The sequence below is a fragment of the Littorina saxatilis genome, linkage group LG1, assembly GCF_037325665.1.
Source record: "Littorina saxatilis isolate snail1 linkage group LG1, US_GU_Lsax_2.0, whole genome shotgun sequence".
In the NCBI taxonomy this organism is placed as follows: Eukaryota; Metazoa; Mollusca; class Gastropoda; order Littorinimorpha; family Littorinidae; genus Littorina; species Littorina saxatilis.
The window spans coordinates 12,593,768-12,611,410 of record NC_090245.1 but is presented as its reverse complement, the minus strand read 5'-3'; the positions used below and the strand labels follow the sequence as shown (position 1 = coordinate 12,611,410).

Below are 17,643 nucleotides of genomic sequence, written 5' to 3'. Positions count from 1 at the left end.
TGTTCTTTTCATTTCATACCATCCATATGAATACATACATATACCGAGAGGCATAAATTCCGCAAACTGAACTTTAAAAAATCAAAAAAAATCAACTCGGTGGTGAATGTTTTCAATGTTTGAATATTTTATTTATTGGCCATTTTAGTGTTTATAAACCTTCGCTTTATTGATTTTGAATAGAACATCATGAAATGACAATTTTTCAAAAAAGGTGACTGAGTCTAAGCGCAATGATTTCGGAAAACGTTCAGTGTTCATCACGTTCAATGCTTTGGCCAGCTCTAAGCATCCCAATCGCTTGCTGAGTCTCTCTCCTTCATCAAGTCGTGGCATGATTGCGATATCTGATACAGCCAAACAGCCAGTTGCATTTCATAGGGCCATACACTATCTTTTTAACGTTATTGTCTCCCGTTCAGCCCATGGTCTTTATTAGCACAGTGAGCTGTGGCTGGATCAGCAATACTGCAAAGCGCACGCTGACAGCATGAAACATTTGCTCCGACACTCAAGATGTCAACTACAAATTACAGGTTCAATCTGATTTTCGTTTGAGAGCAAAATCGTTCAATGCACTATTTGCAGAATTTATGCCTTTCAGTATAGATGTGCAGAAACCCTCTGACAAGTGTACAAGTGCAAGATTCTTGTATGTCCGTCGGGATATAACCTTGAATGGTTGAAAACGACGTTAAACACCAAATAAAGAAAAAGAAAGAATTCTTGTATGTGTGCACATTTTGCACACACACACACACACACACACACACACACACACACACACACACACACACACACACACACACACACACACACACACACACACACACACACACACACACACACACACTCACTCTGCACACCAACAGTAACAGAGCAACCAGAACAAAGTATAATAGTCTTTTTTATGCATGTTTATCTACATGTATTTGACTTCAACTATGAAAAAACAAACCGTGAAACAAAAACTATCTTTACTCAGCTCAAAGTATGCATACATTTGATATCAGTTTTGATCATGCATGCATGCCACTTTATCCATTCTATCGGTTCACATGCTCAAAAATCAAGATTCACATAATACAGATATCACAGCTTTGCGTAACTTTCTTTTACGGCACAAAAGTGAGAACATAACAATATGAAGATGGTTGATATGTAATACGGACGGAAACAAAAATTACTTAACAATGCATGTTGGCAAGTGAAGTAATGTTGAATCAACGGTACCACTGGACATGGAAAAGGTTAATCTACGACTTTAGATAAATACTGATATTTCTGTCTCCAGCTATTCAACAACTTCATGTAACACAAAACACAATCTGACGGTGAGAATAGCTTTTACGTCTTATTCAATACAGATACTGGATTGTTAAGTTGAGGAACACTCATCGTCGGAGGTCCTACGTAATTGTTCCACCTACCTAAATATTATAAGTCACGCATATCGTTGTCTGGTGTTATCAACGCTTCCTTTTGTTTGTTATCTGCACTATTCTAGAGTAAATTCCATTGGAATGAAAATATGGGGATCTACTTGTAAAACGCCTGCACGGTCCTCCTGAAAGAGTTGCCTACCTTTGGCAGGCAAATGTTTGGCTGCACAGTATGTTACTCCATGCTCTGGAAAGAATTCAGTTCAATGCTGTTAGATTCCGCCTACTGGCCATGCAGTTTTAACAGAGGAATGTTGAGCCCGATCTTGACGGGGGCAATGAATGGCATAGTGGATAAGGAACATGCCTCCTGTGCAGAAGGTTGAGTTTTCAAAGTTCACGACAAACAAGTTTTAATTGGACCGACCTTGTCTCATTTATAAAAGTCATCGCAAAGGCAGGTTGCAAAAGCTACATTACGGTAGTCTACATCAGTCAACATAAAAAATCACAGATGCATTTTATGAATGACGTCACTCTCATGTACACGTCATCATTATGGATCATCTCATGAATGACTCCCCAGTGTTACCATGAGAACGGGAAGTCCACGTGTATGTGTCTTTCATTACCACGTTCATCACACGTTTTGACGTTGCACACCAATACGGGCAGCAACTGACATCACATCATCATACACATCACCACGGTGCACCGTCTGTGTAATCCGTGCCGTCAAATGTGAAAGTCCTTCACCAACATCATCGCACCATGTACCCGGTTAGATCATTACGATGATGTCACATAGTTTCGTTGATTAGTTCATCTCGTCCTCGATGGAAACTTTGACTTTTCTTGAGATGCTTGAGGAGAAGACGGCTTGCTGGTATATACTGTCCACTCTGCACAAACACGTCCAAATGTAATGAATTTTTGTTCAGACTTTAAAACTAATTTTGATTGTGGGTATTACAAATCTGTTAAGTTTATGACGTAAGTTGATCAAAATGATATTTGTTCTGATCATGATATATCAGTTATTTATCCTACATACGTGAGAGAGACACCCGTGAGATAATAATCGTTCAAATCACATGTGTGTACATCATGTAAATGAGGTCATTTCAAGCAAGTCTGGCAGGGACCTAGTTTTTCCACTGCTTATGATGCCAAAGTCACCGAGACAAACGTCATTATAGAAACACAAATTGCGCTCGCTAATTACCCTCGATGATGAATCTTTAGAACTAACATGTCACGCCACACTTTCAGAGTGACGTTTCTTTGCTTTGACGTAATAGATTGCAAGAGGCTTTAGAAGAGATAGAGGTTCTAAAACAAGCGTCTTCAATTTAGCTGCCTCGAATGCAGGACATTTTCAGCTTAAGTACACTTAAGTACAGTGTGTAGGATAAACAGAATACTACATGGCTTGCTGTGTCGTACCAGATTTACACTTAATTGGAAGTAGTGGTCCAGTGAACGATACCTTCCGCCTGTGGTCTGAATAGCAGGTAATTGTCTCACAGGTGCGACCAGGTGTAAACACGCCAATAGCGTCACAGTGAGCGATAATCTCCCATCAGAATGTTTTCAAAACAAAAATCTCAATATCGTACGAGCGGACACTGCGTTTTGACAGTGGATAATGCCTACTACACTGACGACCCACCTTTACATCCAGAATGGTGTTGACGTCACGGATCTTGAAGAATTTGGCGTGGTTGTTTGGCGTGAACATGTATCGCTTCCCCTTGTACACTCCGTCCTTCTCCCCGACTGAAACATCATTAGTATGCTCATTACATGAGTCTGACATTACGATTGCGAAATCTACTTTTCAAAGCTCGTTGCTAAAAAAAGGTTTTTGCACTGAGTTTTGGGTAAAACGACTTCATGAAGTTCATTTTATAAAGTCAAACCTGTCTATAAAGACGACCGGGACCCACATGACTGACCAAAAATGGTCTGTATGGAGAGGGCCTAAAAAATATATGTACTAACTCAATTAGGAACATCCTTCAAAGCCACAGCACAGTACTGTGGCACAGCTGTGAAGGTTTACTCACTGACACTGGGCTCAGTCGGACAGTGACACTGTGTCACAGCTGTGAGGGTTTACTCACTGACACTGGGCTCAGTCGGACAGTGACACTGTGTCACAGCTGTGAGGGTTTACTTACTGGGCTCAGTCGGACTCCACGTACAGTGACACTGCTGGCACAACAGCTGTGAGAGTTTACTTACTGGGCTCAGTCGGACTCCATGCACAGTGACACTGTGTCACAGCTGTGAGGGTTTACTTACTGGGCTCAGTCGGACTCCATGCACAGTGACTCTGCTGGCACAACAGCTGTGAGAGCTTACTTACTGGGCTCAGTCGGACTCCACGTACAGTGACTCTGCTGGCACAACAGCTGTGAGAGTTTACTTACTGGGCTCAGTCGGACTCCACGTACAGTGACTCTGCTGGCACAACAGCTGTGAGAGTTTACTTACTGGGCTCAGTCGGACTCCACGTACAGTGACTCTGCTGGCACAACAGCTAGCTGTGAGAGTTTACTTACTGGGCTCAGTCGGACTCCACGTACAGTGACTCTGCTGGCACAACAGCTGTGAGGGTTTACTTACTGGGCTCAGTCGGACTCCACGTACAGTGACTCTGCTGGCACAACACCTGTGAGAGTTTACTTACTGGGCTCAGTCGGACTCCATGCACAGTGACTCTGCTGGCACAACAGCTGTGAGAGTTTACTTACTGGGCTCAGTCGGACTCCACGTACAGTGACTCTGCTGGCACAACAGCTGTGAGAGTTTACTTACTGGGCTCAGTCGGACTCCACGTACAGTGACTCTGCTGGCACAACAGCTGTGAGAGTTTACTTACTGGGCTCAGTCGGACTCCACGTACAGTGACACTGCTGGCACAACAGCTGTGAGAGTTTACTTACTGGGCTCAGTCGGACTCCATGCACAGTGACACTGTGTCACAGCTGTGAGGGTTTACTTACTGGGCTCAGTCGGACTCCACGTACAGTGACACTGCTGGCACAACAGCTGTGAGAGTTTACTTACTGGGCTCAGTCGAATTCCATGTACGGTGACACAGTGGCAAAGCTGAGAGGGTTTACTCACTGGGCTCGTCCAGTCGGACTCTACGTACAGTGACACAGTGTCAAAGCTGAGAGGGTTTACTCACTGGGCTCGTCCAGTCGGACTCCCCGAACAGTGACACAGTGTCAAAGCTGAGAGGGTTTACTGTAATTACTGGGCTCGTCCAGTCGGACTCCACGTACAGTGACACAGTGGCAAAGCTGAGAGGGTTTACTTACTGGGCTCGTCCAGTCGGACTCCACAGTAGATACGAGCGTCATACTGCTCCTTGTCCAGCCCTCCCACGTACTTGACGATGCCCGTGTAGATAACTGGCTTTGCTGCACAAACAAGTGCGGACGGGGGTACACTCCATTTGTTTCACTTCCAACATAGGACAGATGCACACACGTACACACAGACGTGCGCACACTTACTCTTACCGGTGGAATGTCACACACACACACACACACACACACACACACACACACACACACACACACACACACACAAGAAGCCCAGCTTAAATCGGCAGCAACTACACGGATTTTGAAAGCACAACAAATGTGATGACCTGGCGAACAATACCATCTCTGAGTCTGCACATAAAGCGACCCGTATACGTGTCCGTCAAAGGCCCCCTTCACTGCTACTCACGTTTCTTCCTGCCGTAGCGGGGAGGCTTCTGGGCCACAGTGATGGACACCCGGTCCCCGACAGCGATGGCAGCCGCCAGCACCTCGTCCTTCTGCCGGGCCGTCAGCTGCATGCGGGCCAGCGCCACATCGTCCTTGCCACTCGTACTGAACTCGCTCCCGCTGTCACTGTCCACACAGCTGTCGCCATGCACGTCCAGCTCGCCTCCAGGGTAGGGCGAGGTCACGGCCGCGGAATAGGGGCGAGCTTTGAGCTGCTGCTGCTTGTTGCTGGGGTGGTGTGGGGCGTGGGACATCTGGGCCCAGGTTTCACCATCGTCCAGGTTCGAGCCTCCGAGCGGGTAGTCCAGGGAGGGCGGGAACCGAGACGTGGCTCGCGTCTCGGGTCGGTACACGTTAGACGATGTCCCCGGCCGGGTGCAACTGGTGTGAGTGTCTCGGGTGGCTCGGCTATGAGGACGGGGGCTCTGACGACTTCGGGGTGGATGGTGCTCGTTGAGGGAGGCGCTGCGGCGGACCGGGTGGACGACAGCGGTCTGTGTAGGAGTGGTGGCGGTGTTGTTGGTGTTGTGGTGGTTGCGGTTCTCTTGTAGGCATCGCTCCAGTAGACTGTAGTCGGTGTCGCGGTGGTGAAAGGGAGAGGTGTCCACTGACAGCTCCCGGCCACCGTCCTGTGTAAAGAGAAATAATGTCTGTGACCCAGCGTGGAGTGATTTATACGATGGCATGCTTGTGAAAGGCAGAGTTCATAAATGTAGTTTCTATCGCTGTACGAATGTAAAGTACCCCCCCCCCCTCCGCACTACTTCCCCCCCCTTCGCACTACTTCCCCCCCCCCTTCCGCACTACTTCCCCCCCACCCACCCCCACCCTCCACTCTTTCAAGACCTTTCAAATTGTGAGAAAATCAGGGAGGGAGTCTTCAAATGGAGGTTAATGGCGTTATTGAGAGAAGAAAAGAAGAAATCTTGGGTCTGAAGAGTTGATAGTCTTAAAAAGGGGGCTCTTAAAAGCGGGTTAAACTGTAGTACCCTAGTGCTTTAATAGAAACATCTTTGACACAAATAATCTTCGATAACATTCATGTTTGACCCCTTCTGCCTCTAGCCAGCCCAGAGACTGATTCAGATACAGGTAACTCTGGTAAGTATTGGATCAGGGTGGACGCTGAGGAACGAATGACTCAGTTTGGGCAGAAAGCAGACACAGTGGTACCTCCGATGTGATACCCCTCTGGTGAAAGGACACCTCCCTAAGAAGAACACCTTCAGTTGTCCTTGTTTTCTATACACACGACCAAAATGTACCTGTCACGACAGGCCACCTGACCTGCAATGTAGGGACATTTTTGCCTGCACCCAGTGGTGTCCTATCATCGCAAGTACCATTGGCATTGTCACGCGTCGCAATCCTACTCAGTGTATGGCAAACATGAGCTGGATTGGATGCTTCATCTCTATTTATGGATATACAGTCGAACCTGCCCTGGCGACCCCCTCTTGATAATGACCCCCTGCCAATTACGACCACCTGCCAATTACGATCACCACAAAGGATCCCTAACGAGAATTTAAATAATATATAATTCATCTTTCCATAGCGACCACCTGTCATAAAGACCACTTTTGGTTGGTCCCTTGGGTGGTCGCTAGAGACAGGTTCCACTGTAAAATCTACTATTAATTTTGTCGTAGCATCTTGCTATTTCTCTCACCTGCAAAGTCCTGTTGCGAGGTGTCAGCGGATGTTTCCCTCTGTTTGTGTTTATATCACCACTGAAACAAAACGTACAGTTGACAGTCATTTTTGTACAAACCACACCAGGCATAATGGATATGACTGATGAAACGCCCACCATTTTTGTACAAACTACACCAGGCATAATGGCTATGACTGATGAAACGCCCACCAACAACAACCTGTTGTTAGACAAACGTTCAAGACATCATAACTTGTCTTCAGAAGAGCTTGTATTGAGGTGCTCAGCACACCTTTCCCTACGCATTTGAAATGTTTGACTACTTGTTTAATTGGTCTTTGAGTATAAGTATAAGTGAGGAGGTTAGTCTAAAGTTCAGTCATCAACACCATCACCACACAATCTCAGTGCAACCGTGGGTTTATTCTGCACACTTATGACCTTACCGTAAAATTGCGAGGGAATTAACTGAGTGAGACTGACAGTTATAAGAGGTCCAGAAGGCGCACTGAGATCATATATGTAATACTACACTTTATTGCATCAGGTATCATAGTATCGATACATATAAGACGGGCGCAGTGGCGTGGTGGTAAGACGTCGGCCTCCTAATCGTGAGGTCGTGTGTTTGAATCCCGTGCGCTGCCGCCTGGTGGGTTTTGAGTGGAGATTTTTCCGATCTCCCAGGTCAACTTAAGTGCAGACCTGCTAGTGACTTAACTCCCTTCGTGTGTACACGCAAGCACAAGACCAAGTGCGCATAGAAACACGAAAATACCCAGCATGCCTCCCCCGAAATCGGCGTATGCTGCCAGAATGGCGGGGTAAAAACGGCCATACACGTACAAATCCACTCGTGCTAAAAACATGAGTGAATGTGGGAGTGAACAAAGAAGAAGAAGAAGAAGAAGGATACATGTAAAATAATCATTGGATGCAAGGGTCCGTGTAGCAGGGATGATGAAAGATGGTAACAAAAATGAGGAACAAAAAGCCGAAGGTCCTTAGCGTTGGCAAACCCACTGAAATCATAGCATTTCATTGATTTTTAACACCATCTTTAGAGCCACTTCATGCCAAAAATCGAAACATCTTTCACGGCTGTTCCTAGTTAAAAATTGCCCAGCAGAGGGAATAGTTTGGCTACCAAAGCTACAGCCAGCACACTGTTAAGCTCGGTGGCCTGTTATACCCAACTGCTTCCGCGCTATACTGGGAGATTGGCCTTCTCAGTAAATAGCACTGAGAGAGCTACAAGCTGCTGTGCTATCTCTGCTGTGGGGAAAGGATGGGTGCTAAAAATAGCCTGCAGCTAGAGTAGCAGAAATGAAGGCCGTTGAACAGCCGTGCTTTAAACATTTCCACCTGACTTCTTATCATGTTCTCCCCCAAATCATGAAAGTTAACCGGAAACCATTTTTAAATTTCGGAATTCTGGATTGGGATCTCAGGAACTTTCAGTCCTACAGTTGATAAAGATTGTTGTGCTCCATTTATTAATTGATTGTATGCGGCTTTGTTGTATGTAATTTTGCTGAGTAAAATTGTTTAAACCAAAGACTGGAAGAACAGCACTGACTTTTGCTGCAGGCCGTTGGCATGGAGATGGTTGTCGTTCTGCATGGAGGCCAGCTTGGTGAGCAGCTGCTGGATCTTCTTCAGCTTCTCCTTCTCGTCCTGTGTCCTGGGCAGGGACTCGATCACTAGCTGTAACACGTGCAACACACCACCAAAATGAGCATAGTGGAACCTCCCCTCCCCCCTTTTAAGACCCCCCAGTTTAAAACTTCCTCTCTTTTCAGACCCTGTTTTCTCAAACATTCTGTTCATAACCTCTGTAAATTAACCCCCATTGTTTTAAAGGTACTGAACTTGTCAAATCCAGGTGCACGGAGCCCCTGGGGCTATTAGTCATACCTCAGGCAGCTATCCGTTAGAAGAACTACCAAGTTTCATTGACTTGCACCCAAAGAGTCAAGAACTGCGATTGTTTTACGAATTAATTTCGTACTCGGACCCGGCTGGTCTTGGCCTATTTTTGGATCTAAATTTAGATCAGGTAGATCACCACATCATGCACAACTGAAAAGACACGTCACTAAGCAAACTATGTCAGACGTCATCATGAGTTTGTGTAAAACAAAATGGAGGCCGGAATCACTCAGTTGAATCGAACTCCGACCAAACACCAACGTAATAATTAACTAGGTTAATTTATGCACTCGCGTGAACAAGAAACTGTCGAGCTTCACAGATATGTCGTCGTTGGGTAGTTTTGGGTTTGTTTTACTACCATAGGAGGGTTTTTGAACTGTAAATGCACTCAGCTGCAACAAAAACGCAAAACGAAGGCTGTGAGCTGCACTGTGTCTTTAAGACCTGTATTATTTAAGATTCTTTCCTTTTCAAGACTTGCACTGATTTCTAAGAATTTTGGAGGTTTTAAAAGGGAGGTTCCACTGTACATTATGGAATCGGTTATAGGTAAAGACCCCACTCAGCTGGGGTTTTGTTTTTGGGCTCAGATTTTCTATCCTAAAGGTTGGTTTGGGAGGTGCTGTTCTCAATGGATTGTCTGTGGAGGGTCTGGCAATGACGAAGCTGGTAGGTCCTTAAGTTGGTGGACCGATGGCAGAGTGTGTGTGTGTGTGTACGTGTGTGTGTGTGTGTGTGTGCGTGTGTGTGTGTGTGTGTGTGCCGGTGTGTGTGTGTGTGAGTGTGTGTGTGTGTGTGTGCGCGCGCGCGTGCGTGCGTGCGTGCGTGCGTGTGTGTGTGTGTGTGCGTGCGCATGTGTGTGTGAGTGTGCGTGCGTGCGTGCGTGGATGCGTGTTTGTGTGTTTTAAAACCATGTGCAGAACCACAGGCTCTTGGAAATTCTGGGTTCAGTCCGGTATGCATTTGTTCGTGTGATATTAAATGACTGATTCGGAGTCCGCATTCAGCTGTCCAGCAGTTAGTGTGCTGGTTATTGACAGATTTTCGGTTAAGTGAGTTCGACATAGACATAGTACCCAATATTGACGGACTGTGTGATGATATCTTCTGCTATGGTCTGTTGAGACAGTGATATCAAAATCGAGACCGGAGGTCGAGATTTTGATATCACTGTCGAAACAGACCAATAACAGAAGATATCATCACACAGTCAGTCAATGTTAGATATATTGCTAATTCTCTAGACATTTTGTATTTACTGTAAAGAAATTACAAAAGTATTTGTCTCAGTTTTGGCTGTTCCATATCCCTCCCTCTGATTATTATTTCTTTTTGTTCACTCTTTTCTTGTACTTTTCAGTATTTTAAAATGTCTTTTCTATCAAAAAGTCTTTAGTCACTTGCTCAACTAAATTCTGGAATAATTACATTTTCATATATATTTGTTTGTTTTTAAATTTAGGTGTTTTTGTTTTTGAAGTGGGGAAGCAATAAAGAGGTCGTCGATATCAAAACTGATATCGACGGAAATGTCGTCGATATCACTTTTGCACTGAGCTCAGTTTTGCCCAATTGACCAATGGAAATACCGTAACATATGAAATAGCAATATACAATTTTATTATCTCAAGACGAGAAACTCGGGTGTGGTGTATCACAGCTTTACAACATACAACATAACACCTAACAACATAAAACAGTCATATTCCTTTTATGCACAGCATTATTAAAACCGTATGGAGGCGTAAATAGTAATAAATAATAATCAAGATTAGGATGATAATGTTAAAACAAATCTCTCTCTCTCTCTCTCTCTCTCTCTCTCTCTCTCTCTCTCTCTCTCTCTCTCTCTCTCTCTGAAAGTTGGTTTGGCCAGTCGATCAGACAGAAAGACAGCTGCCGGGTCGCTCAGTCAAATGTCAATCGGTTAATTGGCTGGCAAGTCAGTCAAGCCATCAATAAAGCAGTGAGTGAGTGAGTGAGAGTGAGTCAGTCAGTCAGTGAGTGAGTCAGTCAGTCAGTCAGTCAGTCAATTAGTCAGTGAGACAGTGAGTGAGTGAGTGCGTCAGTCAGTCAGTCAGTCAGTCAGTCAGCCAGTCAGTATACAGCTTGAATGTCAGTTCACTCTGTTTTCAGTCTTGTCACATATGCTCTTCAGTCGTTCGGTCTAGAGATTCCACTCACCTTGGCTTGTTCCAGTGCTTGACACTTGCGCAAAACCAGCGCGTCTTTGCCGGCGATAAGGTGCTTGAGCGACGAAACCTCTTGCTGAGCGAGTTCCAACTCTTTCTTTTGATTCTCCCCTGCTGCCTCTTCTCGCTCCATGTCCTGTGCAATTAAGTGTGCATCAGTGGACGTGACTTAGAAATATCCCTGTAGCGTCCCTTTCAACCAAGTGATTTTCAGATGAATGTTACAAGGATAATTAATTCTTTATTGCATTGTTTAGCAACAGTTCTCCAGGACTTCGGCTATTTTTAGACCGCTGACGTCACTTCGTGACGTTTCGTAAACCAAAGATGGCTTTTGAGACTGTTCTGTTTACATTCGACACTATCAACACCACTTTGCAATACTGAAATATTTTTTTCTGTGTTCGAAAGCTACAACAGCCAATCGTTATTATATCCCCTTTGGTACAGTTTTATAACATTATTGGCACATGTAAACAATATGAATTAATTAATGAACGCTACGAATATGGCAGCCTTTAAGAGCAGATGAACCACGCTTTTCCATCTATTGTAATTAATTGTATGGACAATACATGGTCTTATGTCTTATGCCTTATGTCTCATGTCTTATGTCTTATGCTTACTCGTATCCTGTCCTTGTAGTCTCTGACAGCTTTTCTGGAGGAGGTGAGAAGCGCTGTCCTTTCGTCTAGGTCCTTCTCCAGTTGGACGATCTTCCTGTCTCTGTCTGCTATATCATCCTTTAAGTGAGGGATCGTCTCTAGACCCTGCAACAGAGACCGAGACATGTGTGAGACAGTGACCAAAGGCCGTATTTGATCGTCTCTAGACCCTGCAACAGAGACCGAGACATGTGTGAGACAGTGACCAAAGGCCGTATTTGATCGTCTCTAGACCCTGCAACAGAGACCGAGACATGTGTGAGACAGTGACCAAAGGCCGTATTTGATCGTCTCTAGACCCTGCAACAGAGACCGAGACATGTGTGAGACAGTGACCAAAGGCCGTATTTGATCGTCTCTAGACCCTGCAACAGAGACCGAGACATGTGTGAGACAGTAACCAAAGGCCGTATTTGCTCAAACGTGATCATGCAAAATTAAAATCCCAAAATAAATAGACTGCTAAGGCACACAAAAAAAATAGTCTGTTTACGGTAACCCGACCGACCCTATTTTTTTCGCGCGACCCTAGACTTTTTTTGGGCATTTGGGAAAAAAAAACCAAAAAAAACAACAACGTAAAAATATGTTTTTTTGGAAAAAAAAAATCCCGACCTACCGACCCTATTTTTTGGGCCTATGTTACCGTAAACAGACCTAAATTTGTTTTGGCCTAACGTTCCAAATTCAGGATAAAACCAACAAGAAAGACCACTGGGTCGAAGATCAGCGATTGTAACGTTTTGTTTTGTTAAAGATATAACGTTCTTGTTTTTGATTCACGAAAAATAAAGCCATGGATGTGAAAAAATGACTGATTTTTCTCTCAATATCTCCTGCAAACACAGAACATTCCATTATCTTCTTTCTTCGTGACAATGATAGTTTCATGTGGGTTTTGTTTTTAAACTTTTACCAAGATTCGGGTGCTAAAGACAAAAAAACAACATCATCCAATAGTTACAACAAATCAAGCATCCCAGAAAATAAATGTCTTTCTTTTCAGATCCAATTAACTCAATCCTAGCCTATTAAGACATTTTCGGATGAACCCAAAATCGCAAACAACGAATGTGCATCCAAAAGAAATCCATTGGTGATATAGGTCCAACAGCTCTACATGGACTTTTCTGGACTCTTGCTTCAGACCTACTTTTTCTTAGTTATGAGACCAAGGGTAGGGTGGATGGTGGTGAGAGAGGTGAAGGGAGAGGGAATGTTTACTGTGCCGTGTGCCGGTGTGACGTTTTCATCTTTCGCCGTGTTGATATTTCGCTTCTCGGCCTCGTTGATCTAGTATAAACTCTACACTGAACAAAAAAACACCCTTCGATAGTACTGATGAGCGACCTTGTGTACCTTACATTCATGGGGCCAAATTTGTCCAACCAATTTGTTTGATTTAATTTAGAAATTTGATTCATCCTAAAATGTTTTCCTTCTTACTCAAGGGACGTAACCACTCAGTACACGTTTTCGAAGAATTCGATTTTGGGGGTGAAATCTATTAAATTTTACCACCAATTTTCTTCACATGCAAGAAACTGACATGCTTTTCGTCCATAAATAATTTCACTTCTTAATTTTACCAGGAAACAACATTTCAGTCTTGAGTATATGTCGAGGGGGAAATATGTACACAGGCGAAAGATGAAATCGTGACACCGGGCTGTGAGCAGTGCCCGCCAATGTTTAGCAAATGACGCGCCTCAGTTCTATACCGAACACTGCACTCTCATTCAAGGAAAGTGCACCGCGCTGTTCTGGACATCTGTCCTCGCCTTCAAGTCAGACTGATACGAAGAGGTGTAAGTTATAGGCCTACCCTAGCAGCTAAGGCACAGCCAAATGCTCTTCTGAAAACTATCGCGACACACTTTTGCTGGAACGACTACCAAAAAGTCGGAATTCTTGCTTCCCGCACAGCCACATACACCCTGGAAACCAGTGCATAACCCTTACCCTCTCGATGTTTTCGTTTTTCATCAGTTCGTATCGCACTTGGTGTTTGAGGTCCTCGATCTTCTTCTCCATCTCCTTGATCGTATTTTTGGCTTGCTGAAATCAGTCGCAAAGGGTTGCTGTACAAAGTCATCTACAGAAAAACATTTCTTCGTTTATCAATATTTTTGTGTATGTGGAAATCGTTTGTGTGTGCATTGATTGATTGATTGACACAGCTTATAATGAAAACAACAATAAGAACAAATCATTTCACTACCATCAAATCGATCAGCACTGTTACACACAAAGAGAATCACCAGAACAGTTAACATCGTAACCACTGAATCATACGACAACAAAAGTAAAATAACCAATTGAAACAAGTCGCGTAAGGCGAAATTACTACATTGAGTGAAGCTGTGGAACTCACAGAATGAAACTGAACGCACTGCATTTTTTCACAATGACCGTAGTCCGCCGCTCGTGCAAAACGCAGAGAAACTGACGAGCCTGTTCAGCGCGGTAGTGGTTTCGCTGTGCTGCATAGCACGCTTTTCTGTACCTCTCTTCGTTTGAACTTTCTGAGCGTGTTTTTAATCCAAACATATCATATCTATATGTTTTTTGAATCAGGAACCAACAAGGAATAAGATGAAATTGTTTTTAAATGGATTTCGGAATTTTAATTTTGATCATAATTTTTATATCTTTAATTTTTAGACCTTGTTTTTAATCCGAATAATTTGGATCGTTTTATAAAAATAAAATTTAATTACAATTTTCAGATTTTTAATGACCAAAGTCATTAATTAATTTTTAAGCCACCAAGCTGAAATGCAATACCAAAGTCCGGCTTTCGTCGAAGATTGCTTTACAAAACGTTCAATCAATTTGATTGAAAAATGAGGGTGTGACAGTGCCGCCTCAACGTTTACAAAAAGCCGGATATGACGTCATAAAAGACATTTATAAAAAAAAAATGAAAAAAACGTCTGGGGATATCATACCCAGGAACTCTCATGTCAAATTTCATAAAGATTGGTCCAGTAGTTTACTCTCAATCGCTCTACACACACACACACACACAGAGACACACACAGACACACACACACACACACACACACACACACACACACACACACACCACGACCCTCGTTTCGATTCCCCCTCGATGTTAAAATATTTAGTCAAAACTTGACTAAATATAATAACCAATTGAAAAAAGAGCACATTAATTTCATCACAGGAAATACTTACATCCAGTACTTGACAAGTTTTGTCAAACTTGTCTTGGAGTCGCAAAATCTCGCCTTCTTTGGATCGACACTCATGCCTGCAAATCAGTCACAGACAAGTCAAATCAGTCACAGACAAGTCAAATCAGTCACAGACAAGCCAAATCAGTCACAGACAAGCCAAATCAGTCACAGAAAAGCCAAATCAGTCACAGACAAGCCAAATCAGTCACAGACAAACTAAATCAGTCACAGACAAGCCAAATCAGTCACAGGGAAGCCAAATCAGTCACAAACAAGCCAAATCAGCCACAAACAAACTAAATCAGTCACAGGCAAGCCAAATCAGTCACAGACAAGCCAAATCAGTCACAGGCAAGCCAAATCAGTCACAGACAAGCCAAATCAGTCATAGACAAGCCAAATCAGTCACAGACAAGCCAAATCAATCATAGACAGGCCAAATCAGCCACAGACAGGCCAAATCAGTCACAGACAGGCCAAATCAGCCATAGACAGGCCAAATCAGTCACAGACAAGCCAAATCAATCACATACAAGCCAAATCAGACACAGACAAGCCAAATCAGTCACACACAGGCCAAATCAGTCACAGGCAAGCCAAATCAGTCACAAACAGGCCAAATCTGACACAAACAAACTAAATCAGTCACAGGCAAGCCAAATCAGTCACAGATAAGCCAAATCAGTCACAGGCAAGCCAAATCAGTAACAGACAAACCAAATCAGTCACAAACAAGCCAAATCAGTCACAGACAAGCCAAATCAGCCACAGACAAGCCACATCAGGCACAGAAAAGCCAAATCAGTCACACACAGGCCAAATCAGAGACATACAAGTCAAATCAGACACAGACAAACCAAATCAGTCACAGACAAGCCAAATCAGTCACACACAGGCCAAATCAGACACAGACAAGCCAAATCAGTCACACACAGGTCAAATCAGACACAGACAAGCCAAATCAGTCACACACAGGCCAAATCAGACACAGACGAGCCAAATCAGTCACACACAAGCCAAATCAGACACAGACAAGCCAAATCAGTCACACACAGGCCAAATCAGACACAGACAAGCCAAATCAGTCACACACAGGCCAAATCAGACACAGACAAGCCAAATCAGCCACACACAGGCCAAATCAGACACAGACAAACCAAATCAGTCACACACCGGCCAAATCAGACACAGACAAGCTAAATCAGTCACACACAGGCCAAATCAGACACAGAGAAACCAAATCAGACACACACAGGTCAAATCAGACACAGACAAACCAAATCAGTCACACACCGGCCAAATCAGACACAGACAAGCCAAATCAGTCACACACAGGCCAAATCAGACACAGACAAGCCAAATCACACACAGACAAGCAAAATCAATCACAGACAAGCCAAACCAGTCTAAGACAAGCCAAATCACACACAGACAAGCAAAATCAATCACAGACAAGCCAAACCAGTCTAAGACAAGCCAAATCAAAGATAAACCAAATCAGTCACATAAAAATGACTTTCATATCAGCTCTGGTTTTGAGAACAAACTATATATTTTGAATTTGGAGACATGGTTGATTGAACTTTCAACTCTCATGAAACATGTTGGCACATATATATATAATGCCTCAGTTCTTACTGAGCATGTGCCAGAGGAAGTAATTGATTTCTACAACACAGAACTTCACGAACAGAACAACAACACATCTTGTTTTGGTTTTTTAGGAATAAGTGCAAAAAAATAGATATAAGTGCATCATATTTGTAACGTTAGATCCCTGCGCCTTGAGTCCGAGTCTGGAGATACGCGCGCGATATAAGACTTCATATAACAAGGATGAACTGCCGAACTGCCGAAAAACAAAACAAATGGGCAAACATATAAACTCCGAAGAGCTAACAAACACCGAAAGACTTACTGACTGCCCTCCAAGTTTCGCCGTGTAGACTCCAATGTGAGTTCTGCCTTTTCTACCTCCGAGGCTGAAATACAATACATTTATTGAGTACTAACGCTTATATATACAATAGATTATATCTTTACTAACGCTAATACTGATATAATCCACTCTTTCTCTTCATTACTACCTCTCCCCCCCCCCCTCCCTCTTACTTAATCGTTCAACTGAATGCTGGCACCACTACTTCTCCTGCGTTACTGGGCTGTTACTCCAACGTGCACTCGTTTTTCTATGTGTGTGTGTGTGTGTGTGTGTGTGTGTGTGTGTGTGTGTGTGTGTGTGTGTGTGTGTGTGTGTGTGCGTTTTTGTGTGTGTGCGTTTGTGTGTGTGTGTGTGTGTGTGTGTTTGTGTGTGTGTGTGTCTGTGTGTGCGTGTGTGCGTGCGTGTGTGTTTGTGTATGTGTGTGTGTGTGTCTGTGTCTGTGTGCGTGCGTGTGTGCGTGCGTGTGTATGTGTGTATGTTAGTGGTAGTGTGTGTGTGTGTGTGTGTGTGTGTGTGTGTGTGTGTGTGTGTGTGTGTGTGTGTGTGTGTGTTTTCACGAGCAGGGTTAAAACGTATATATGGCTGGGTTTTTTATGGCACAAGAGACGATTTTCGGAAATAACTCCGTTGGGTTTGTACGGGTTGTGAAAGAGTGAATGCCCTTGCTTTTCCTCTGACAAATATCTTCACACGTGATCCTGTCCACGTGTTTCCGACACACACCTCGCTAGTGATTGGCCCCTCCAATGTTTGTCCGAGTAAAAACCAAGGGTATTCACTCTTTCAAAACCCATACAAACCCGACAGAGTTATTTTCGGAATTCTTCTATAAACTGCTAGCCCTGCTCCACCCAATGACCGGCACGGTTGGCCTAG

The 17,643-nt window shown here is 43.9% G+C and overlaps 1 protein-coding gene across 3 annotated transcripts in view; it reads right to left on the bottom strand.

Moving 5' to 3' along the window:
• Positions 1-899: 899 nt before the first annotated feature.
• LOC138962184 (myosin heavy chain, clone 203-like) overlaps positions 900-17,643 on the bottom strand; it is a 94,295-nt gene continuing 77,551 nt past the window's right edge. For all 3 annotated transcript variants that reach the window (XM_070333917.1, XM_070333926.1, XM_070333920.1), the window contains exons 4-14: positions 16,744-16,807; positions 14,824-14,899; positions 13,585-13,680; positions 11,584-11,727; positions 10,950-11,093; positions 8,410-8,537; positions 6,846-6,906; positions 5,133-5,802; positions 4,715-4,816; positions 3,055-3,161; positions 900-2,284 (exon numbers count right to left, since the gene is read on the bottom strand). In XM_070333917.1, coding sequence (XP_070190018.1) covers positions 2,183-2,284; positions 3,055-3,161; positions 4,715-4,816; positions 5,133-5,802; positions 6,846-6,906; positions 8,410-8,537; positions 10,950-11,093; positions 11,584-11,727; positions 13,585-13,680; positions 14,824-14,899; positions 16,744-16,807 — 1,694 coding nt within the window. In that variant the 3' untranslated portion in view covers positions 900-2,182. The remainder of the gene's footprint in view (positions 2,285-3,054; positions 3,162-4,714; positions 4,817-5,132; positions 5,803-6,845; positions 6,907-8,409; positions 8,538-10,949; positions 11,094-11,583; positions 11,728-13,584; positions 13,681-14,823; positions 14,900-16,743; positions 16,808-17,643) is intronic.